General features: G+C 41.4%; 7 protein-coding genes across 8 annotated transcripts; 5 read left to right on the forward strand and 2 right to left on the reverse strand.

Moving 5' to 3' along the window:
- Positions 1-10: 10 nt before the first annotated feature.
- Positions 11-2,404, reverse strand: LOC145698280 (uncharacterized). The gene is made up of 6 exons (XM_081775480.1): positions 2,213-2,404; positions 2,116-2,171; positions 874-1,929; positions 340-829; positions 190-297; positions 11-149 (listed from the first exon to the last, which is right to left on the reverse strand). Exons 1-4 carry the CDS (start codon positions 2,398-2,400, stop codon positions 465-467), a joined length of 1,665 nt encoding a protein of 554 aa, XP_081631606.1. The 5' UTR covers positions 2,401-2,404; the 3' UTR covers positions 11-149; positions 190-297; positions 340-464.
- A 103-nt stretch (positions 2,405-2,507) lies between these two features.
- LOC145700482 (prohibitin-2-like) lies at positions 2,508-3,757 on the reverse strand. Its single transcript, XM_081777755.1, has 6 exons — positions 3,632-3,757; positions 3,245-3,591; positions 3,095-3,202; positions 2,934-3,049; positions 2,785-2,893; positions 2,508-2,744 (listed from the first exon to the last, which is right to left on the reverse strand). The coding sequence occupies exons 1-6, from the start codon at positions 3,708-3,710 to the stop codon at positions 2,679-2,681; spliced, it is 825 nt and encodes a 274-aa protein (XP_081633881.1). The 5' UTR covers positions 3,711-3,757; the 3' UTR covers positions 2,508-2,678.
- Positions 3,758-4,139: 382 nt separating this feature from the next.
- Positions 4,140-7,088, forward strand: LOC145700481 (serine/threonine-protein phosphatase PP1-beta catalytic subunit). Its single transcript, XM_081777754.1, has 8 exons — positions 4,140-4,341; positions 4,501-4,593; positions 5,143-5,218; positions 5,276-5,387; positions 5,430-5,556; positions 5,598-5,861; positions 5,907-6,094; positions 6,138-7,088. The coding sequence occupies exons 1-8, from the start codon at positions 4,293-4,295 to the stop codon at positions 6,195-6,197; spliced, it is 969 nt and encodes a 322-aa protein (XP_081633880.1). The 5' UTR covers positions 4,140-4,292; the 3' UTR covers positions 6,198-7,088.
- A 33-nt stretch (positions 7,089-7,121) lies between these two features.
- LOC145698282 (centrosomal protein of 104 kDa-like) lies at positions 7,122-11,062 on the forward strand. The gene is made up of 13 exons (XM_081775481.1): positions 7,122-7,199; positions 7,240-7,611; positions 7,673-8,172; positions 8,258-8,569; positions 8,601-8,833; positions 8,873-9,023; positions 9,065-9,160; positions 9,235-9,467; positions 9,527-9,930; positions 10,184-10,367; positions 10,416-10,494; positions 10,542-10,642; positions 10,717-11,062. Exons 1-13 carry the CDS (start codon positions 7,124-7,126, stop codon positions 10,748-10,750), a joined length of 2,775 nt encoding a protein of 924 aa, XP_081631607.1. The 5' UTR covers positions 7,122-7,123; the 3' UTR covers positions 10,751-11,062.
- Positions 11,063-11,087: 25 nt separating this feature from the next.
- Positions 11,088-13,352, forward strand: LOC145699750 (sorting nexin-4-like). 2 transcript variants are annotated; one of them, XM_081777017.1, is made up of 7 exons: positions 11,088-11,166; positions 11,329-11,427; positions 11,468-11,612; positions 11,710-11,772; positions 11,822-12,275; positions 12,373-12,503; positions 12,620-13,352. In XM_081777017.1, exons 1-5 carry the CDS (start codon positions 11,093-11,095, stop codon positions 11,960-11,962), a joined length of 522 nt encoding a protein of 173 aa, XP_081633143.1. In that variant the 5' UTR covers positions 11,088-11,092; the 3' UTR covers positions 11,963-12,275; positions 12,373-12,503; positions 12,620-13,352. The 2 variants fall into 2 exon arrangements, with proteins under 2 accessions (XP_081633143.1, XP_081633142.1); XM_081777016.1 differs by lacking the exons at positions 11,088-11,166; positions 11,329-11,427; positions 11,468-11,612; positions 11,710-11,772 and having other exon boundaries at positions 12,050-12,275.
- A 24-nt stretch (positions 13,353-13,376) lies between these two features.
- On the forward strand, positions 13,377-19,537 carry LOC145699751 (kinesin-like protein KIF13B). Its single transcript, XM_081777018.1, is given in 15 exon segments — positions 13,377-13,627; positions 13,668-14,775; positions 14,778-15,317; positions 15,361-15,420; positions 15,699-15,962; positions 16,068-17,377; positions 17,419-17,559; positions 17,601-17,821; positions 17,863-17,943; positions 18,185-18,380; positions 18,428-18,545; positions 18,588-18,682; positions 18,864-18,966; positions 19,014-19,291; positions 19,333-19,537. Coding segments are annotated over 15 exon segments (4,704 nt in total). The 5' UTR covers positions 13,377-13,477; the 3' UTR covers positions 19,372-19,537.
- Positions 19,538-20,206: 669 nt separating this feature from the next.
- On the forward strand, positions 20,207-21,974 carry LOC145700712 (uncharacterized). The gene is made up of 6 exons (XM_081778038.1): positions 20,207-20,354; positions 20,395-20,623; positions 20,687-20,922; positions 20,967-21,382; positions 21,429-21,665; positions 21,710-21,974. The coding sequence occupies exons 2-6, from the start codon at positions 20,559-20,561 to the stop codon at positions 21,953-21,955; spliced, it is 1,200 nt and encodes a 399-aa protein (XP_081634164.1). The 5' UTR covers positions 20,207-20,354; positions 20,395-20,558; the 3' UTR covers positions 21,956-21,974.
- The last annotated feature ends 20 nt before the right edge of the window (positions 21,975-21,994 follow it).

Raw genomic sequence — 21,994 nt, forward strand, 5'->3', positions numbered from 1 at the left:
GTTTTAGAAATATAAAGTTTTATTCAAAATAGAAAAATAAGGCAAGTCGGTATAAAAATAAATGAACTGTCGATGCATTAGCGGAAGGATTTCCCACGATTCATGGCGGCATTGAGACGATGGCGAATAGATGTCAGATTCAGCTCAGACTGAACAATTTCAATTACGGTAATATGTTTCTGAAACTACCTTTTTCGACAAATTAGGGGGCTTGATTTGAGGCGCAGAATTAGAAGAATGGATGCCAGTATTCGACCGGTGATTTACCGGTGGCGCACTGGCGCCAGAAATTTCTGACTAAATTGAAAATAAATTTCCGCTCAGAAAAGAAACACTTACATTCGAGGGCCATGCTCGAGTCGGTTCATGTCGCGATCTTGGCTTTTCTAAAGGAGGTAAGGATGCGGCTTTGAGTCTGCTTGTGACGGGGAGGAGAATGACTTCTTTTTCTGCGTTCGGATCTTTTAATCCATCGATTGTTCTTTGCAGATCAGCTCGCTCGTCTTTTTCAGAGCTTGAAAATTGAACAAACATTTGAAGTTTGAAATCCTCATGAAATAATTAATCTTTTGCTCTGTCCCTATTTGTTTTCGAATGGTTTCAAGAAGTTTTCCATTCTCTTCTTCAAGTGTTGCCAATCTTTCTTCAGTCGCTTTCTGTCCTTGATTCATTTGCTCCAGATACGCAGAATGATCCTCTTTTATCGTTGAAATTTGTTCTTCTGCTTTTTTGAGAGAGGATTCTAGCTTGTCTTTGTCTCTAGTGAGCTGGAGCATTTGCGCTTTAAGATTTCCGATATTTTTGTCTTGATTATCTTCATTAGATTGCGCTAGAAATTGGTAAAGGAAGTAGTTCAATAATTCATCTTCCTACCGATGCTCCTTGACTTCTGTAAAATTTGCTCTTTTTCTTCCAAAACTTCCCTGAATCGTTCCTCGACCGCAGCTATTTCTTTTCGCGCAAGTTCCATCGCTGTCTTCGCCTTTTGCCGTTCAATGCTTATTTCTTCTTCCAGGTCGTAGATCCGATTTTGATCCACATTTCTGCTGGATAGATTGAACAGCTGATTCTCTAAAGATGCTATTTTCGATTCGCTTTCGGCTTTCAGTTTTTCGATGGTTTTCTTTTGCGATTCTTCCAATTCGGAGCAGTATTTCTTCAGCTCGTCGAATTGGCTGCTTTGATTGTTGATAGAGGATTGGAGACTTCTACTTTCTTGCAACAAGCGTTCATTCTTTTCTTGCAAATCTTTCAAGTCACCCACTGGGACTGAGTTTCTCAAGAGATCTTCTTTCGACAAAAGCTCAAATTGCAGATTTCTCATTTCGTTTTCCAAGTAAAATGCTCGATTCTTCGTTTGATCAAGCTCCATTCTCGTCAATTCCTCGTTTTGTAGAGTGCTTCTTTTCAGCTTGATTATTTCCGAGTTTAGTTTTCCGACTTCTTCGGTTGAATCCGCCACTTTTTCTTCCAATTCTTTGTTTTTGAGCATGAAATTTTGAATTTGAGAGTCCAGGTTCGAGCTTTTCTTTTCCGCAGAGTTCAGCTTTTCTTCTAGTTGAAGACACTTGGACGTGGACTCTTCATAATTTCTCTGAACTTTCTCCCGGTCCAAATTCAAGTTTTGCAGGGCATTTTCACTGTCAGAAAGTCTATTTTGAAGGGTATTTATCTGATCTGAAAGATTTTTTCGCTCATTCTCGGCATTTTCTAGGTTCTGGGCAAATTCTTTTTTCAAGCTTTCAGTTTCTTCGTATGAGACTTCGTGGCGATATGCTTGCCGCTCTTGAAACGTCTTGGAAATTTGATGAACAGCATCTGTTGCGAAAGCTTTCAAGAAGTCGATTTCTTTTTGTGCGGATGTTTTTGAGCAGTCAATGTCATTTCTGAGTGGCTCGATGAATTGAGTTTGGATAGTCGTGATTTTGTCTTACAAGGGTGAAAATTATTTTACCTTTTAAAAGTACCTTTATTGTCTTTCAGCCCTTTCCTTTAAAAACAACAGCTGCTCTTGTTCGCTTCTTCTCTGATTCAGCAAGTTCTCTTGATAGCGATTCAGACACTTTTTTCGTGACTTCAAGGTTGTTTTCAAGATTTTTATTCAGATTCTCTAGCTCTGATACTTTATCGGACATGAGTTTGTGCTCATTTTCATTCCAACAAAGAGTTTTCTGAATATCTTTTAGTTTTCGATCATGAGTTTTCGCCTTACCTGTCGGCTTCAGTTTTCTCCAACTCTGCATTTAGTCTGGCCACTTCATCCTTCAGCTTCGCGACTTCTCGATGGATCAAGTACGAGATGCCGCAGTATTTACAGACAGTATCTTCTAGCGACATCGACTGTATTGCATCAGGAAGAGGATGGTGCGTCCTCACGAAATCGAGGCTTTCTTCTTCCATTCTCTCTATAAATCGAATCTTTTACTATCTGTCAAAAACGAGTGCAGTCAACATTTGCTCCCCCTGCTCTAGAATCGAAAGAGAAACAAAACAAAAACGGTGTAATTATTAAATTTATTTTTATTTCAATAGCAGGGGCAGTTCGCAATTAATTTCCCTAAAAAGATTAACAGAAATCGAGCTAGTGAAGAAAAGATAAATCATTATCTTATATAGGGGTTAATTTCATACAGTTAACATTCATTTTATCCATTTTTCGTGAGTTCCTTTCTGTAATTTTACTTTCTTGAAAGATAGTCGACTCCTTTGACATCAAGGAGGAGATTATCAGTACCAAGCATAACCTAAAATCATCAGAATGAATTCTTTTTAGAGGAAGAGTACCTTATTCGGGCTCTGAGCGATATATTTTGAGATGCGCTTTCCGATTTCAATTCTTTGAAGCTTCAAATAAGCGGGGTTCTTTTTCAATGCTTCACCAATAAGAGTTGCGCTAGACGGAGTTAAAACAATGCTAGAATTCTGTCTCTTACGATTCTGCTTCTCCCTGAGCGTTGATAATCTTCTGCTTCTTTTCTTCAGACGCTTGCTGGACGACGAATCTGGCCTGGAAAGCTTGCTGTTGAGCGATTTGTTTATTTTCAATCGACTAGAATGGGGGTTCGTTTTTGCAAATTAATAGAGGGTTGCTTACTTGTGTGAAAAGAGGACTAAACTGGGTGTCAGTAATAGCAACGTCGTCAAGAATAATGTGAAAATCACGGGCGCGCTCTTCCAAATCGTTTCGAATTCGAATTGAAACCTGAAAATTCGCATAAAAATGAAGAAAGAAATTTTTTTTGACCTTTTCTCGCTCTGTGAGAAGCGATTGGGCACTAAACTCAGCAATGACCGATTTTAAAGTTTCGTGAATAATAGATGGAAGAATTTTGTCAGAGAAGTCCTCGCCGATCTGTTGCGCCATTTCGGGAATCTTTCCGGGATTGGGTCTGTAGAGGACTCGGAGGCCAATGTCGACCATTTGCAAATCGGCGGTTCCGGAGGGCGAGACGACTTTATAGGCTCTAGAACGGATGTCGTAGATCAAGGGCCACTGCAGCCAGGGCACTCGGACGTGCATTCCTTCCCCTTGGATTTGGTTTTGGACTCCGCCCAGTCGGGAGAACAACACCGCTCGGTGACCGCCCTCAACTTCAGAACGGTTCATTTTTTCGTTACAAATAATAATAACCTGTGTATAAACTCTGGGAGACAGCATAAACAGCGGACAACGCGCCGATTCCGGCGTAAGCGAGCCGTTGTTGAGCCATTCTAGGATAAAAGGAATTCAGAGTTGAATTATCCGGGCCAGTTCAAACATTTGTATAAATTTTTAATGCACTAAGAGTGATGAACGCAACTTTCTTTAGGAACAAGTTAATGCAGCATTTTGAAAATTCATGAGAATGGTAATATGACGTTATTACTCAGTAATACGTTTTTAATATTAATTTCTAGAAACAAATGTAAAAAGAACAAATTACAGCTATTCACTCTAAATTTGCGTCTTTCGCCATGAGTAGATTGTACAGTCATCTGCGCGATCTGGCGCCCATGGTAGCCCTGCTTGCTCATGCAGTAAATATATTCTTGTTGAAAAAAGAAAGAAACTCATTTCGTTTGATTGGACTGAGTGGGGGCGCTCGGCCAATCAGAAGCGCGCTTGGTTTTGGCTTCGTCCGAGTGAAGCAGCGCAATTTTCGACGCCCTCTTCCGAACACGCGAAAAAGTGAACTTTTGAGACGTTTCTCCCAATTGGCGATAAGCTGTCTGACAGACAAGAGAGAGACTGCTGAGAACCGGAATTAGTAAGAACAAGGAAAGAAGACGAGGAGGCAAAGAAAAACGCGAAAATGGGGGATACAGAACTGAATATAGACGAGATGATCACCCGACTGCTCGAAGGAAAGGGTTAATTTAGGAATTAATCGATAGATCTAATGATAAGTTTGAGAATGTGGAAAGAAATTGAAGAACAAGTCATTTTTAGACAACTTTCTTTGAAGTGAGAACCAGTTTTTTATGAAAGCCTTGATTTTTTCATAAATTTTCAACCCTTGAAAGTCAAAAATAACCGCCCTGGCCGCCAAGTTCAAATGTCAGAGCCAGAAGTTCGCGCTTTATGCGAAAAATCCCGCGAAATCTTCCTGAGTCAGGAGCGGGCTCCATCGATTTTTTCTTCCTAATCTTGGAATTTCCGAGTTGAATCAGAGGAGAGTGACAAATCTGCCACTTTCACCACTTGACCCGATTTTCTATCTCCTGCTTAGGTGATAAAAAGATACAGTAATTCGTGAATTTGCGCAGCAGATCTCTGCGGATTAGACCACGGGTCAGAGGCGATTAGGAAAAAAGGAAAATTCATGTTTCGTCTTTTACTAATTTGGATGCGTGCGCGGATCAACGCGGAAATCGATCTTTTCTTCGCCGCGAAATTGTAAAAAGCATTCTTAGTGCTGTAGCATTCAGTACAGTTGTTTCCGTTTTTCGGGGAAGATTTACGAGCGATTCGGATTCTTATTGAGGCCCATTTGCGCAGTTACAGTTACTCAATGTTTGCGTAGTTAGCATTCCAGCTTGCAGCTATTGTAAAATGAAATACCGCTCGATCAAACAGATGGTTTTAAGATACATACAGTAATAATATTAATGTTAATATTATACAACAAATATCGTATTAATATACCGTTGAGCCTGATTTTTAGCCAATTCTTTTGGAATTAGAGGCGCCGCTGAAAATCTGCGGTGATATCCACGGGCAGTATACCGATTTACTGCGGTGAGTTAATAAATATTTTTGCTTCATAACTGTTATTTATTCTGTCTTTCTTTTCAGGTTATTTGAGTACGGCGGCTTCCCACCCGAGTCAAATTACCTCTTTCTTGGTGACTACGTCGATCGAGGCAAGCAGTCACTAGAATCTATCTGTCTTCTTCTTGCGTACAAGGTGATAGCTGATTTGTTGGTCTCATCAATATTTTCTCGATAGATAAAATATCCAGAAAACTTCTTTCTTCTGAGAGGAAATCACGAGTGCGCAAGCATCAATCGTATTTACGGGTTTTACGACGAATGCAAAAGACGATTCTCGATAAAAGTTTGGAAGACCTTCACAGGTACTTTGCTTTAGAAAGACATTTTTTCAAATTGGACTTAGATTGTTTCAACTGTCTCCCCATCGCCGCCATCATCGACGACAAGATCTTTTGCTGCCACGGAGGTCTCTCGCCCGACCTTCAGAACATGGAGCAAATCAGGAGAATCCACAGACCGACCGATGTCCCAGACACTGGACTGCTCTGCGACTTGCTTTGGGCCGATCCAGAAAAGGACGTTTCTGGCTGGGCGGAAAACGACCGAGGTGTATCGTTCACCTTCGGCGCCGATGTCGTCAACAAATTCCTGAACAAGCACGATTTAGGTAAGAACACAGATTTTAATGCAAAAATCAAATGGGCTTATCTAGATTTAATTTGCCGCGCCCATCAAGTGGTCGAAGACGGCTACGAATTCTTCGCAAAACGGCAGCTAGTGACCCTTTTCTCCGCTCCAAACTACTGCGGCGAATTCGACAATGCCGGCGGAATGATGAGCGTTGACGAAATGCTGCTCTGCTCCTTCCAGATCCTCAAGCCCAGCGAAAAGAAAGCCAAGGCAGGCCGTTTGAAGCTCTGACAATTCAAAACAACATTTTCAGTACTCGTACCACGGAATGACGAACACGCGGCCGACCACTCCGCCCCGAGCGAAGAAATAAGAAAATTAAAAAAAAACATGCATAAAGAAATTACTCCGCTACACTTCTAAAAATTATTCTTGATTCAATTTCGTTTTTTACATAATACCTTTCACCCTCTTTTTTAAAAATGGTTTTGTACTACTTGACTAAAAGCGTCCGATATTATTCCAATTGTACACAAAATGTGAAGAAGAAAAACTTCTTTCTCAATTTCATTTTCTCCATGTTTTCCTTTTTCTTCCTTCAACGAATCTCAAAGATTCTCCTTCAGTTTTTTTTCGAATTGAAAATTTTCCAGATTTCCAATATCTCCAAGCTCTATCTCCCTCTTCTCGAGCCCGTTTATTATCTATCTTCCAAGCAAGTTCTATAAACAAAGCCTGCACCTAATAAAATATAATTGTCAACTTGATTTCAACTAGAATTTACTTTTCCTTCGCAAAAATAAACTAATAATAAGCACGCTTATTTCTTCAGCTAATCATCAATTTTACCTGACGTACTGATAAGCGTTCATTTTTATCAAACAAATTGATATTCCTTCAAGTTCGATAAGGAGCCTGTTTGGTGATGAGGATGCGTGCTTATCGATATTTAGCAAGATAATTTTAATTAAAAATTTAAGCTCAAGTTTTCTTTGTTTGTTTGTTTCTTTTTACTGCTGACAAGATGAAAGAGAAGGCACATGGAACCTCTTGAAAATATTTGTCCTTTATTTATCAAAATCTCGATTTTCATTGTTATTCTCCCAGCAAAAGAATCAAGCTAGACTTCTCCTTCTCCTATTTATACACAAGCACACAGCATGCCTTTTGTCGTTCCAATATTTTCTTTTTGAATATTTCCATCCTTTTTTTATTTCTCCAGCTTTTGATTTTCGTCTTTTTAAAAAGATATTGATTCGCTTTATATTCAATTACAATCATATTTTTGCTTCAGATGAAATGAGCTACCAACAAGAGTTTACAATAAAACACTGTTCGAGTGAGACTCCAAGCTTTCCATCAAAGAACTTACAAGGTATACCCTTATTTTGAACAAACCCTGTATTCAATTTAAGATTGGAACTCTGGGCAAGCATGGAAATCGGGCGAATTTCCCGAGACGCCCGTACAGCTCATTTGCCAATTGAAGAAGCGATGCAAAGTTAACAAAATTCAAATGCTAGGCCACCAATACATGATTCCGCAAAAAGTCGTCCTCTTCATCGGCGATTTTACGTCAAAAACGGCAAAGAAGATCTGGCGCAAGATCGGATTCTTTACGTTTTTGGAGAACCCGCTTGAGGATCAAAGAGAATTGAAAACGATAAATCTGTCGCAACATGTCGCGATTGGACAGTATATCAAGTTTGAAATTTATGAACCGTACAACAAAAAGTCGAATTTGTTCAACAAGGTTGCTGTCGATGCTATCAATATTCTAGGGACGGGTTTTTATGATCCCAAAAGTTATCATGTGTATAGAATTTCCAATATAAAACCTTTTGAAAGGCGAGGAAATTCGCGATGAAGCAGAAGTGTTAGCAAATCGTTACTTACGAAAAGTCGAGATCGACGACGAAAAGGAAAATATCCGAGAAGCCGCAGAGCAAAGCAGAATCAAGCTCGATGCAGAAACAGATTTGATAGTGACGAGAATGATGGAAGAAAAGGCAATCGCTGAGCAAAAGGAAGATTTCGATATGGCTTCCGCGCTGAAAAACATCATTTCTACTACGCGGGTTGTTGGCGAGCAAATCCATCAATGCGACAAGGGAAAAGATCTGAAGGTCAAGCAAGAGGAGTACGAAGAAGCGAAAGGGTTCAAGATCAGACGAGACGAGCTTAAACTCAAGCGGGACAGAGAAATCGACGAGGAGCTCTATCAATATGGCTTCTCAACAGCTTATTTTCTGAAGCGAGTTGGTTCGAGCCAGAGTACTGTCACTCCCCTTGATGAAATTCCTTCGCACAACACGGAAAACGAATACATGAAGATGAACTCGCACAAGGTAAGCCAAAATAGAAAACACAGTTTTATCATCAAAGAACTCATTAAAAATTCTCTTGCTTGTAAAATACACATTACTTTTAAAGTCGCGCGAAGAAATCACGCCGGACTCTTCTGAGCGACACAAGCAAGAATCGATAGAATCAGTCGGGCACCAGCTGTCACTGCCGGTGGAGAGCTCATACCAAGAGAGCGCCTATTCTGACTTCGACTCTGATAATCATAATCAACCAATTCCGAACCAGCAGCAAATCAATAGCGTAGAGCGAGAGGATAATTATTCTGACCCATTTTCGGTTGCGGCTTCGGATGATCGCTCCTTGGCCAATAATCAGAGAACTTTTGAGGAAATTTTAGCTGCGGAACTTGCCAAAGGAGGGGGTTTTTATTACTTATTTATGGAAAATCCGGAGTTGTGATTTTAAAAAGTCCAAAACAGAGGCCAAAAGAAATGGTCGCCCTCCAACTCCAGACGAAGCGTACGATTATGAACTCAAAGAGAAAACCAAGTCGCTGAATAAATTCGACGTGCTCATTTTCGGCGAAGAATTCTGTCTCAAAGCTATTGATAAAGCTTTCCAGCCGCGGTTAGATGCTGCGACTGATCTACAAAGATTCGTGGAGAACGATCCTGTAAAATTACTTGAGAGTAAAGAAATGACGTAAGGACTCAGGTTTATTCTTGGTTGAAATCTTTTTAGTGGCGGAAAGAGCGAGCAGAGAGATTTACTGAGGTCTTATCTCTCTTACATTGAAAAGTTCATGGAGGATTTGGTTCAACAAGTGTACCTTGGAGGCATCGAGGCTGGCAAACGACTGATTGCTACTTTTGCCCAGTATTCTCCCAATGACGTAATTTTTTTCTCTGGAGCCAATTTTTAAACAAATTTTAGATAAATACGATATTAGAAATGATTCTACCGATTTTACTGAGACGAAGTCAAGAAGAAGTTCATAATTTGAACGGAGCGGCCCCAACACGAGGAAAGGTCAATTAATTAATCGCTTTCATATTTTTTTGCGGGCTCTATGGATTTCATATTTTGACCTGAAAAAAGTGAAGCAAAAAGAATTCATCGAAGCTATTCTTGACATCCATGCAATGCCTCCTTCGAGTAAATCGGCGAACTACATCACCAAATTGTTCCTTCCCCTCTCGACCGACTTCAAGTCTAAGAAGAACAATAAACCAGCGCCGCCAAAGTTGTACTACTCTCGTCTCGAAATTCTGATACGAGTGATCAAAGAACAACTTCATTTGATCACTAAACACTGGAGACAAGAACGACTTTTCGAGTGAGTACCTTTTAAATAAGATCTCAGCGAGTTTTAAAATAATCTTTTTTTTTTAATAGAGAAGCATTCGCTCGAATTGACGAAGGGATCCGCCATCAGAACTCGCAAGTCCGTGGAAAAGCATGCGAGCTTCTTTATCTTTTGTATTCCCAAAACAGCGGACTGGCTCGAAATCTTTTCGAGGAGCATGTGAAAGGAGATGGTGTAGAAGTCAAGAATGATCTTCCTCAAAAAATGATCGACACAATTTACGACGAGTTTGACCGTCTCGATGGCAAGCCGACAAAGAAACAACTTGAAGCAGAGAGAAAGAAAGAAGAAGCAGCAAGAAAACGAGCTGAGCAGGCTGAAATTGAAGAGCTTCAAAGGCAAATTGCTGCAGCTAGACAGGCGAATAGAGAACAAGAAATGAGAAGTGGTGCACAGTACCAAGCTCCTCCTGCAGAACCAGTTCAGCAAGATGGTATGATAGCATTTGATGTAGTAGATCGGAAACCGAGATCGGATTTTATCTATTTTTTTTTTGCTAGTGACGGCGATATTTTGATAAAGTGTTCGCACAAGCCTCTTCAAGAGGCCCTCTTGTTCTTGCATTTAAATTTTAAAGTCAACAATTCATATGAACTATATTAACTAGGTTGACAAACGAGGTCTAATAAGTATTTACTAATTAATTAAGTAATTAAGTAAACTTTATCTAAATATCCATCCTTCAGACCAATTTGACGAAGATGAAGACGATGAAAACTCAAAGCAGTGCATATTCTGCCTGGAGCAAGATGACAAGTTTATCGAGCAGCAAGACGAAAAGGACGGCATGGATATGCATTATTGGAAAGAATGTCCAATGCTGACAAAATGCAAGGAGTGTAAAATGGTCATCGAGATCTCGGGCTACAAGTAAGTCCAAATCACGCCCGACTGAATCACGCTTTCATGCTTTTTTAGTGAGCATTTGGTGAAAGAGTGTCCGTCAAAGGCAAACTATCAAGACAAAAACCTGGATACTGTCAGCAAAAACGGAAAGGTAGAGAATTTAAAACCAAAGTATGAAGAGCTAAAAACGTAATTTAGACAAAATGTCCACTTTGTTCATCAGCTGTGACGGATACCGAAGAGGGTTGGAGAGAACATCTCATGGCGAAAAAAGGCTGTAAAAATAATGATCGTCGAGTAGGAACGGTTTCGTAAAAGCGTGTAATTTATGATAAACATTTTCACAATTTGTCGCCTTTGAAACCAAACTTTAAGCGGCGATAAAACGAAAGAACGCAAAGCTGTGAAATGGATTTTGGCCCCTGGAAAGCTTCATTCGTCCACAAGTTCACTTCAACACATTTTTATATTCACGAAATTCGCGCTTATTCTCCCTGTATATTCAAAAATGATCACCTAACATTAGTTGCGCCTAAAGGAAGCTTAAATTACGAACCTTTTACATTCGACGTTTTTACGCACTTTTCTTCAAGCACCAGTATTCTTTTTTACATTCCTTCTTTTCACTCTTTTTTGTGACTAGATAATGACATATTACTGTATATCAAACTTTAGTCTAGATTCTTTTTACTACTGAAAAACATTTTATTTTTCTACCAAATCATTTTAATTCAAAATTTTCAGAAAAAATGTCCGAATCCGAAGATGACCTTTTTGATTCGGCGCCGATAAGGGAAGATCAACGTACTAGCCAAATCAGCAGGTGATGATGCCCCCTTAACATTCCTCTGACCCTAATCCTTATCGCTGAGTCATCAGATGAAATTTTGTTTCACAGCGGGTGATTAGGCGTGCAAAATTTTTACCCCCGCTGTTTTTATGATTCAGAAGCGAGTCAGAACGCGTTTTTACAAGTTTTTTTTAGTTTCAAAATTTCCGTCAACTCGTCAGAGAGAAGGGTTGAAGAAAAGTCGGGAAGTAAGCGAGATGAAGTTTTTACGACTTATATGGTCGAATCCGTTAGGTAAAGTGTCACCAGTTGATCAATTTTGAGACGATTCTAGCAATAAAACGTATCGGGTTTGGCGTCGCTACACCAACTTTCTCCAGTTACGACAATATCTCGAAGTGGAGCACCCAAGTTGCATTATTCCCCCAATGCCGGCTAAGCGAACCGGCGATATTTGGAACCAGCTCACCCAAGGGAGGCTTTTTACAATAGAACGTTCAATTAAAAATTACACGTGATATCGACAAATCTATTTTCACGATTTAGCAAAAAATAAGAGCCTTGCCGTGAGACAACTTCGATCCCGAGTTCATAAGCGTGCGACAAATGGCGCTGGAGCGCTTTTTACATCGTATTAAGGTACATCAATATTCTAAATAATTGAAAAGGCATTTTGTGGTCGGAATAGGCTCAGCCCATCTTAGCTGCTGATCCCATAGTCTACGAGTTCCTCACCAATGAGAAAGAGTGGAACGAGAAGGTCGAGGCCACCGATTACCAGAAACGCTCAGGAAAACGCGGAACAGATAGAGAGAAATACTATTTTTGAAATAGATAAAGTTTGAACTTTTTCAAAAGGAGCCCTTTTAGCCGATCAAAAGATCGTAAATAAGCAACCTGGGCAAGATTGATGCTCCTCCTCTTTTGTAAAAAATGATTGATTGATTTGTTCCCGATTGATTAGCGTCCTGGCTAAAGCAGAAAAAGGCGCACTTGAATGTGAAAACTGAGGACTCACGGATACAGGAAATGAAAGCCTACGTCGAGGATCTGAGCGAGCATTTGAAAGGCGTACTAAAAACGAGGATCAAGATAAAAGAGCAAATCTTCGCCAGCAAGCATGTTGCCTCCAGTTTTGCAAGGTAAACATTTAGTCTAAAGAAGAAAGGTGTTTCCAGTCAATACCTTTCAAAAGTTGACACACCGTCCGCAATGGCTAGTGATGACGTTTGTTTTCAGAGTTATCGGAGAATTGAGTCAGGTCGAAGTGTCAGTGTCAAGCGAGATTTCAGCACTCAAAGCTGCTTATGTAGAAGCAGCGGGAGAAATCGAAGCGAATTCACGCGCCTTCGCCCAATATAATAAAAAAGGTACCAACGAGAATTTTTGACGAGTAGACATGCTTAGTTGAATTTTTATTTGCAGACTACAAGTAGTTATAGAATAAAGAAAATCAACAAAGATATTTTGATTATTTTGTTTTTAGAAAACGAGCTGTCAAACGACTTGACGGAATATTTGATGTACTGTGAAGCGATTCAAGACCTAATTACGCGTTACGAAATCGTGCAGTGCCGTCAAGACGGTCACACATCAAAAAAGAGAGCGCTTGAAAAAGAAAAGTATGAGCTTGAATCAGGTGGCGGGAAGAGTTTCTCTGCGAAGGGACTCAAGAGGGCCATTTTGGGTGGTGGAGAGCATCAAAGACTGCAGAGAATCGCTGAGTTAGAAGTGAGGATTAAAGATCTCGAGAGCGACGTCAAAAAGCTTCAATCGACAACAGGAATGGTATTGAAAGCTCTCGTAAGATGATAGCTACCGAAAGAGATCGGTAGCGAGTCGTAAATCTCTCAAGCGATCATTTCCATATCAAAACTCGAAGCCTCCTTTGTGCACTCCACTTCCCAGCAATTAGAGCAATTTGAGTGGATGAAAAATCACGAAATCGGGCGTATCCTGCGTGACATTTCTCAGCTCGAAACAGAATTTAATCAGGAATCCGCGGAAGCCTGGCGGAGGGTCGAACACTGCTTCAAAAGCCCGCAACTTCGAAACCCTTCAAACGCTGCCGAAGTTGCTTTAGCATCATCCGAATAATTATCATTGAGAAAATTTACCTTTCGAAAAACACTTTTTAATTTTCTAAATCTGAATGCTTCAATCCGATAGTTTCCTATTGTGCAATACCCCTGTATTTCAATTTCTGCTTTCGTTCCATCCTTCTGGTAACTAACGGAGTTATTAAGAGAAGATTTGTTAGATACTCTGATGGCTCGCAACTTCAAACAAGTCCAATATTCGTAAACTCAACTTGAACTGAATTGATAGCAAGGAAGAAAACAAAATGGGGGACGAATCTGTCACTGTTGCGGTGCGCGTCCGCCCGATGAACAAGCGAGAAATTGCGCTCGGAACATCATGTTGTATAGATATGCAATCGAATCAGACAATTTTGAAGCAGATCGATGGTCATGTCGCGCATAAAAATGATAAGGTACCTTTCTAAAGCGTTTCTATATCTAGTTTATTTCTAGGTCTTCGCATTTGACTACTCCTTCTGGTCGATGGATCCTAAGCAAGCCCGATTCGCGGATCAGCAAGTTGTCTTCGACAATGTAGGTCAACGCGTCCTGAAAAATGCAATGACTGGCTTCAATGCCTGCGTGTTCGCATATGGACAAACTGGGTCAGGCAAATCATACTCAATGATGGGCTGTCCTGGGCAGGAGGGAATCATTCCAAGGATATCGGCTGAAATGTTCAAATATGTGGAAGAGAAAACTTCGGAAAGTATGAGCTTTCGTCTTGAGGTTAGTTACCTCGAGATTTACAACGAGAAGGTGCGAGATTTACTGAATCCTGGGAATAAGAAGCCTCTGAAAGTCCGTGAGCATGCTTCAACGGGACCCTATGTTGACGGGCTTGTAAAAACCGTCGTGCAAGATGCCTCCAAAATCGCTGAATTGATAGAAGAAGGTGGCAAATCAAGAACTATCGCAGCGACTAACATGAACTCGGAGTCCTCGCGTTCCCACTCTGTCTTCACTGTAAACATCACTCAAGAAGAAAAGGTCGGCGAGCTAGTGGGAGAGAAATGCTCTCGTTTGAGTCTTGTCGATTTGGCCGGGTCTGAAAGAGCTTCGAAAACTGGCGCAGCGGGCGATCGGCTAAAAGAGGGCTCCAATATCAATAAGTCGCTGAGTACGCTCGGGCTTGTGATATCAGCTCTGGCAAGTGGAAAAAGCAAGTTTGTCCCGTATCGTGATAGTGTCCTCACCTGGCTGCTCAAAGACTGCCTCGGAGGAAATTCGAAAACTGTGATGGTTGCGACAATTTCACCGGCCGCGGATAATTATGAAGAGACTCTTTCTACCCTGAGATACGCCGACAGAGCAAAAAAGATTGTCAACAAAGCGGTCATCAACGAGGATCCAAATACGAAGATAATAAGAGAGCTCCGCGAAGAAGTAGCAAGACTCAAAGCGCTCATTGGAGGCGGCGGCGGACTATCTCCAGCTACTGAGATTTCGCCCACAAGCACGAGCAGCAAAGTAGAGAGGAAAGAGCAGCTCGCAGAGTCAGAGAAGCTCCTCTCAGAATTTGAAAAGCCATGGGATGAGCGCGTTCGAGAAACCGAAAAATTACCAAAACTCGTCAAGAAACTCTTCAATCGATGGGCATTTCTTTGTCGTCTAAGGGAATCAAAATGTCTGGCAAGCAAGCGTTTCTTGTCAATCTTCATCCTGACCAGGCAATGACCGAAATGTTGGTCTACAATCTTCCTGAAAGCGGTGAAGCTGTGATTGGATCATCTGCCGATTGCTACATCAGACTTCAAAGCTTCGGAATAGAGGAGCGTCACGCTATTATCACAATCGAAGGCGAGCAGATATCCATGACGCCACAAGATGGAGCAATGTGCTGCATTAACGGGATGAAAACAAGCGAAAAAACGCCGCTGAGAACTGGCGACCGACTCCTCTGGGGTTCGAATCACTATTTTAAACTGACAGTTCCGTGGGAAAAGGTTCAAGTGCAGACTCCAGCAAACGAGTCGGTGTGTGACTTTGAGGCCGCCCAGAGAGAAGTGATGATGAACCAACTTCCTGACAGTGCGAGAGAGACAATCAAGCAGCTCGAGAATCAGATTCTAGATGACGATGGTGCTACAACTGTCATTACAGGTACATTAGGAGAAAATAAAAATCTGTAGACATTCAACTGTAGAAAATTCGACAGATCAATACAATTTTGACTCTGTCACCGAGTATCACTACAAGAGACGAGGTAAAAATGACAGAGTAACCGGCCCATTTGAATCCATTAGCTAACACTCTATTATCATAACATTAATCACGGAGATCTTAGGGTCTCATACGATCAGACGCTCATCAATTGGTAATAGGTTTTTCTTGGTGAATGAATTTATTTTACTGGTGGAGCACAGTTTCACAGACGCATAACTTTTTGAAAATTGGTGAACTTTTCGCAGCTGAAAAGTTTTCTGGCTTTATTAAGAATTAACCAAGGTGGAGGTTAATGAATTTTAATCAAGCCATTTTCAGGTATCAACGACAAAGAAAGAAGCCACTACGAGGACGTGATCGGGAAACTTCAGAGCGAACTAAGTGTTGCGAAAAAGGAGTCCCCAGCAAAACGTGAACGGCGAATGCGTCGACAAAGGCTAAAAGAAGGCGTGCGTCTACTCAAAGGAGATCTTTCAAGGGCGCAGCATATGGTGATGGAGGCGAATAGTCTGTGCACCCGGTTGGACAAATCTGTCAAGTTTTCTGTAACCCTGCGAATACCTCCTTCGCGACTCGGACCAAGTACCGATAATGAGCCGAAACTACTGTGTCAGGAAAGGTTGAATAGTAATGAGAGTTTACTGATTGATGATTAGTTTTCGAATCGACATATTTTTGTCGTCGAAGTTCCTCTTTTATGTCAACCGTGATAGGCTGCCATCAAACTTCAGCGCCCTGGCCGTGAGGATACTATTTGGACGGTGGAAAAGCTTGAAGATCGTCTCAATGAAATGCGTGCTGAGATCCTGTCCCTTTCCTCTGAAGAGGATATATCTGATATGTCTTCCGATGTCTCCCTTGCTCGATCTCCGATGAGCCCAGACGCTCCATCTCGAGCTGATCTTTTTGCTGATGATCAGCAACAAAGTCTAGTCGGCGTTGCTTCCTTCTACCTGGAATCACTATTTTATGATTTGAATCAACCCTTTGAGTACACGTCACCAATTGTCTCACCCAATGGTACTTCGGCTGGAAAGCTTTCTGTGAGGATAGAAAGGATAGCTGGAAGAATACTAGTCCCAGAAGACGAAGAAGATTATCTTGCGTCAACTCCTAGTAGTGACAGTAACGAAATAACCGTCGTTGTTGAAGTACTTGAAGCAACGAAATTGAGCCCGACTTTGGCCCATTTCGTCGAATGCCAGTACACTTTTCCCGGAACAAACAAACGCGTCTCCGTGCATCCTATTATTGATGAGACGATGTCACCGAGAACGGATCGTGATCGTCTTGACGTGCGTTATCGAAATACGCAAGAGTTCACAATCAATCTTGAGCCGCACATCCTCGGCGAGTTTGAGCGTGGCGCGTTGAATATCGAAGTACTGGGGCACCAAGATCGATACAGAGCTCGAGAAAAGAGGGAAGAGGCTGGAATTGATTGGGGCGCAGTTGAGGAAGAAGGAAGAAGTCTTGCGGAACGTTGGTCTGATGTTTCGAGGAGAGTGAAGCTGGATGTAGAAATTCAAGAACTCGATGACGGAAACTACCAGCCAGTAGAAGTTGAAAAGCTTGATACTAGTTGTGGAGGTGTCTTTCAGCTGCGAGCAGGAATGAGTCGCCGGCTTTTGATATCCACAACGCCGCAGGTTGAAAAGGGACAACTCCCACTTGTTCTGGGTGAGATACACGCTGCGCAAATAGGCTCGATCCTCATTGACGGAGACAATTTCTCTGAAATCAAGACACCTGATTCGTATCAAGAGCATGATTTGGCGAATTTGCGGGAAAAATGGAGTTCGGCGCTGGATGAGCGGAAAGCGTTGCTTGACGCCGAGTTGCAAAAAGAGCAGACGGATGTTGATCGTGAAAGTGCGTTATTTCAGCAGGTTGCTATTTTAGCCGAAGAGCGTAATAGCGTGCTCGTTCCTCAAGCGCAATCTGGCATGCCTGGTGCTCCGGAACCGGATGATGGTCCTGTTGCTCCCGGAACTGAGGTAAATGAAAATATTTCTTCCTTTTTTCTCAACATCTTTAGGTCCATGTTCCCGTGCTCTATCTCGGCCTTGACCAAGATATGCCCGAAGATTATGCGCCAGGGGCGAACTCACTTCTTCCCGGTGAAAACGAAGAGAAAATGTTCAACCTTTCTATGATCAAAAACTGCTGGGGAGAACAGGTATTGATGCAAATTTCATTCAGCATTTCAACTCTATATAGGGAGGAACGCATGCAGTCTTTGCCTGGGATAGCTCGGTACACGATCATCAAAATTTGAACAAGCCCGATGGGCACGCTCAAGTGTATCTTGTCGTTTCGGTGCGTCTCCGTATCAATTTACCTGTCGAGCGCGATATTGTTCTTCGAAAGCGTATTCAAGTCGCAATTCAACCACAACGTCGTGGACTGATGCAAAGTCTCAAGAAAAATCTACGACTAAGGTAGTTCATTTTTAAATATTAAAAAGGACTCACTCTTTCAGTCAAAAATCCATACAAACATCCACTATTCCATCTTACTTACTATCGAATAGTAACAAAAATAGACTTGAGCATTTGTTACGGTGAGAATCTCATACTACCAAAAGGAAAACAATCATTTGCCTAACTTATGATAGTTGCGTGTAACAAAAGGAGCGTCCTTTAGTTTTCAATTGAGTGTCAGTTTTGATCATGCTGGTTTTCCACAGGATTGTTGAGTGGCTTTAGAAATCATCTATGAGTATTTTTGAAGAAGACCTCTTTGATGTCATTTTTTGCAACTTCAAAAATACTCAAGGCGACATTAAACTAATCCTGTTCTAGCTCAAACATCAGATACACGAAAAACTCGGTCGTGTATGAAATCATCTCCACTCTTCCCCTTCCAGCTGAAAATCATACGCTCGATGCTGGCGCTGATGATTTAGCCTCACTAGCAGCTGCTTCCGCTCGTGAGCGAACAGAATCAACAAGTGAAGAAATGTGGGATCCAAATACCGCTTTTGATCGTTATGTCAAGGTATTTTCCATTTAAAATTTCGATTTCTTTGAACATGCCACTTTCAGAGCTTACAATCCGTTGAAAGAATGCTCGATATAGAACGAATCAAGCAACAGGCAGCGCTTCATAGACTTCTTGATGAGCTGGGAATCCCACGATTATTCTCAAGAAAACGCAATATCGGTAACATCATGAAATATTTCAAAGTTCTCATCATGATTCTAGGTGACAGCATGATGTCTCCATCGGTCGAAAGTCGGCCAATGCTTGGGCTCGGGCAGATTCGCACGTCGCAAACCATGCCTTCCATCAATAATTTCAGGAACGGAGAAAGACAACTTCAGCCACTTCTCCTCTTCTAAGCTATTTTTAAAACTCATTCATTTTTGACTTCCACTGCCTTGAATAAATTTCTTCACTTCCCTTGTTCCCTTCTTCTCTCAATAGCAATAGTCACTCAAAAACTAAAAATCAAGCGATTCATTTAAATTTCTCTGAAAAAGGGGTCAACTAGTCGACATCACAACCACTCTTCCAACACCATCGTCTGAAGTCCATGAAGTCATTGACGAGCCGACGAAAGAGGAGATCGATCTCCACTCTGGTACGAAAACAACTCATCTGCATTTTCAATTAATCTCATCATTTTAGAACTACACGCGATTCCCCGATTGTATTCCAATTTTTCCGACGGATCGAATCATTCCGCGATGGTTTCTCCCGCCGTCAGTGATCTTTCCGGAGGCGAGAGCGACAGCGATGATGACTCGGACGATGATAGCGATTCCGATGACGACTCGGATAGTGACTCTGACTCTGATACCGATTCTGAGACTTGTTCTGATTCGGATTCAGACTCCGACGGAGGAGAAGACCAAAAAGAATCTATGGCTGAGGGCAAGGCCATCTCCCCGGTTGGAAACTCACAGGTTAGCACACCCTGTCTGTCAGCCACTAACCCTCTTTTCAGCTTACGGATTTGAGTAATCTCCACGGCAGTGCTAAATAATCTATTCTCCCGTTCAAACTCGAAAAAACGAACAAACCTGCTCCACTCCAAAATTCTACTGTACTGTACTTGTATTTTCCTCTTCTCACTTTTCATGCAACGAAACGGATAAACAATACTTACCTCATATGGCTTCAACTAGTTTTAATATAATTGTTTATTTTCACTTTTTTCTGCAAAAGCAATCGTTGTTTTATCTCGGCTAACTTACATTACCTTCGATCAATTTCTGTGTCAGTCACAAATTTCTTCTGGCCATCGCAGGAACTAAGCAAGAAACTAACTTATTTTTTTTCCTCGCAGGAGCACTTTTTTGTCAATCCTTTTCTATATTTATATGCACTGATATCATAGTCGAAGATAGTAGAATTGGTGCTTGCAATAAAATATGGAACATTTCAGTGTCTTCCTTGCTATATTTTGAATGTGATCGCTTTATACCTAGAATTTAACGCTACTCATAGGCTCGATTTTCAAAATCTCTTCAACGTATGAACAATTAACAAAATCCTTTAAGTATCCAATTAAATACTCCCGCTTCTGACTGTGTTGTACAGTGCCTTCATGTGCCATTACTTCATCGAACTTCTGAACCTGAACCCAAAAAAAAGAAAGAGCCCCTCTTTCTTAGAGCTACTACCTTTTTGTGTGTCTTTTTTACAGCATGCTTTGTCTTCATATTCTTTCATAAACTTGTCTTCATCCAATCTGATTTTTGCGTTTTTCAACTAATTTCGCATTTTCGAACTGAGCACGCTTGAACCAAACAAAAAATAAAAAACATCAGCTGTCCTGAAAATGCGGTTTAAAAACCTCTTTTATCAAATGTAGAATGAGCGGCTGTGACAGTGACTCCGACTGGTCTGATGCTCCTGAGTTAGAAGAAGACGAAATTGTCAAGTGCAGATCCCTGTTTAGTTTGTTTGAGGGAAGCGTAGAGGAATGCCTAGCTTCGGATAAGAGGGTTTTTGGCTGGAGCTTAGGTTCGAATTATCTCTCCTGCGGTCTCTTTATTGAATTTAGATGAGTTGAAAATTGGGGAATACGATTTCATAAAAGTCATCAATTACTGCCGTGTACAGAAATTTACTGAAGCCCCTTCAAAAGGCGCGTTGGAGGGCGATTTAAAAGCTGAATGGGACAAAGATGAGTTTTACAAGCCCGTTATTCCCGATGATCCGTTCTTGATGCATCAGTGGGTCAAAGATGATGATGATGATCTGATGGCGAGTGGAGATAATAAAGATATCCCAAGGAACGTGTCTCTTGAGAATTTTTGAATAGAAAATCTGGTATAGATTCAAGACCATCAAAGAAGTTCTATCACGGCCCAAGTTGATGTCCAACGACGCCAAGAAGAGATCAAAAAGCTTCTCGAAGAAACTGAAATCGGCCAAGGGCGTCTCAACGATGGATACTTTGATTCATACGCTGATTATGGCATTCACGCTGAAATGCTTCAAGATAAAGCGAGAACAGAAGCCTACAGAGACGTGATTTTGAAAAATCAGCATTTGTTCAAGGACAAAGTCGTGGTAGATGTTGGATGTGGTAGGAAAGCCGCTAAAGATTAGGTTGAAGAAATTAATTTCTAGGAACTGGTATTTTATCCATGTTCGCCGCTCAGGCAGGCGCGAAAATTGTCTACGCTCTAGAAATGTCAGAAATCGCATTCGACGCGATTGACGTTGTTCGTGAAAATGGCTTGGCCGACAAAGTGAAAGTCATCAAAGGCAAGGCCGAAGACATCGCTTGCACTCTGCCAAAAGCCGATGTTATCATTTCGGAATGGATGGGCTACTGCTGTTTATACGAAGGAATGTTGGATACAGTGCTCGACGTGAGGGACAAAGTGATGCGACATGGAGGGCACATGATGCCGGGAACAGCTGGACTCGACTTTTTCGCAGTGAGCAGCGAGAACTTGTGGCATACTCATAGAGGGTTTTGGGACAATGTCTATGGCTTCAAAATGAAGACGATGAAAGCTAGAGCGCATAAGGAAGCAAAAGTATGTTTTTTGTAATTTCCAGCTGTTTGTAAATCTTGCTCACCAGGTGCTTGAAATCAAATCATCAGAAGTGGTCTCTCCGCTAGAACGGCTAATCGAGTGGAATTTAAATACATGTACAAAGGAAGATCTTTCTTTCTCCAAAAAGCTGTACCTGGAAAGTAATATTGAAGGAGAGCTTCACGGAATTGGCTGTTCTTTCGATTGTGACATGGTTAAAGTCGATGACGACGAGACGACGAATCCGTACTTGGCGCAGTTGATGGGAAAGACTGTTGTCAAGGTTAGATAATCAAGAAACGAAACATGAATAAAAAGTGGGTTTAGGAAAGTGCGGAAAGTGTCCCAGAAACATTCGTCAATGTTCTCTCAACATCGCCTTACTCGACTCTTACGCATTGGAAGCAAACGCTGTTCATGTTTGACTCACCGGTACAGGTCAAATGTGGCTCGGCGATAGAAGGAACCGTGAAAATCTCGAGAAGAAGAACGAACGACCGCGAACTTGAGGTCTTCCTCAAGCTAGAATGCGAAGGAGCGGAAATTTGTAATAGAAAATATTCTGTTTCTTGAGCTTAAACTAAATCAGCTCAGAAAATGAAAGTAACTTTT

Source organism: Oikopleura dioica, chromosome 2, assembly GCF_907165135.1.
Source record: "Oikopleura dioica chromosome 2, OKI2018_I68_1.0, whole genome shotgun sequence".
Classification (NCBI taxonomy): Eukaryota; Metazoa; Chordata; class Appendicularia; order Copelata; family Oikopleuridae; genus Oikopleura; species Oikopleura dioica.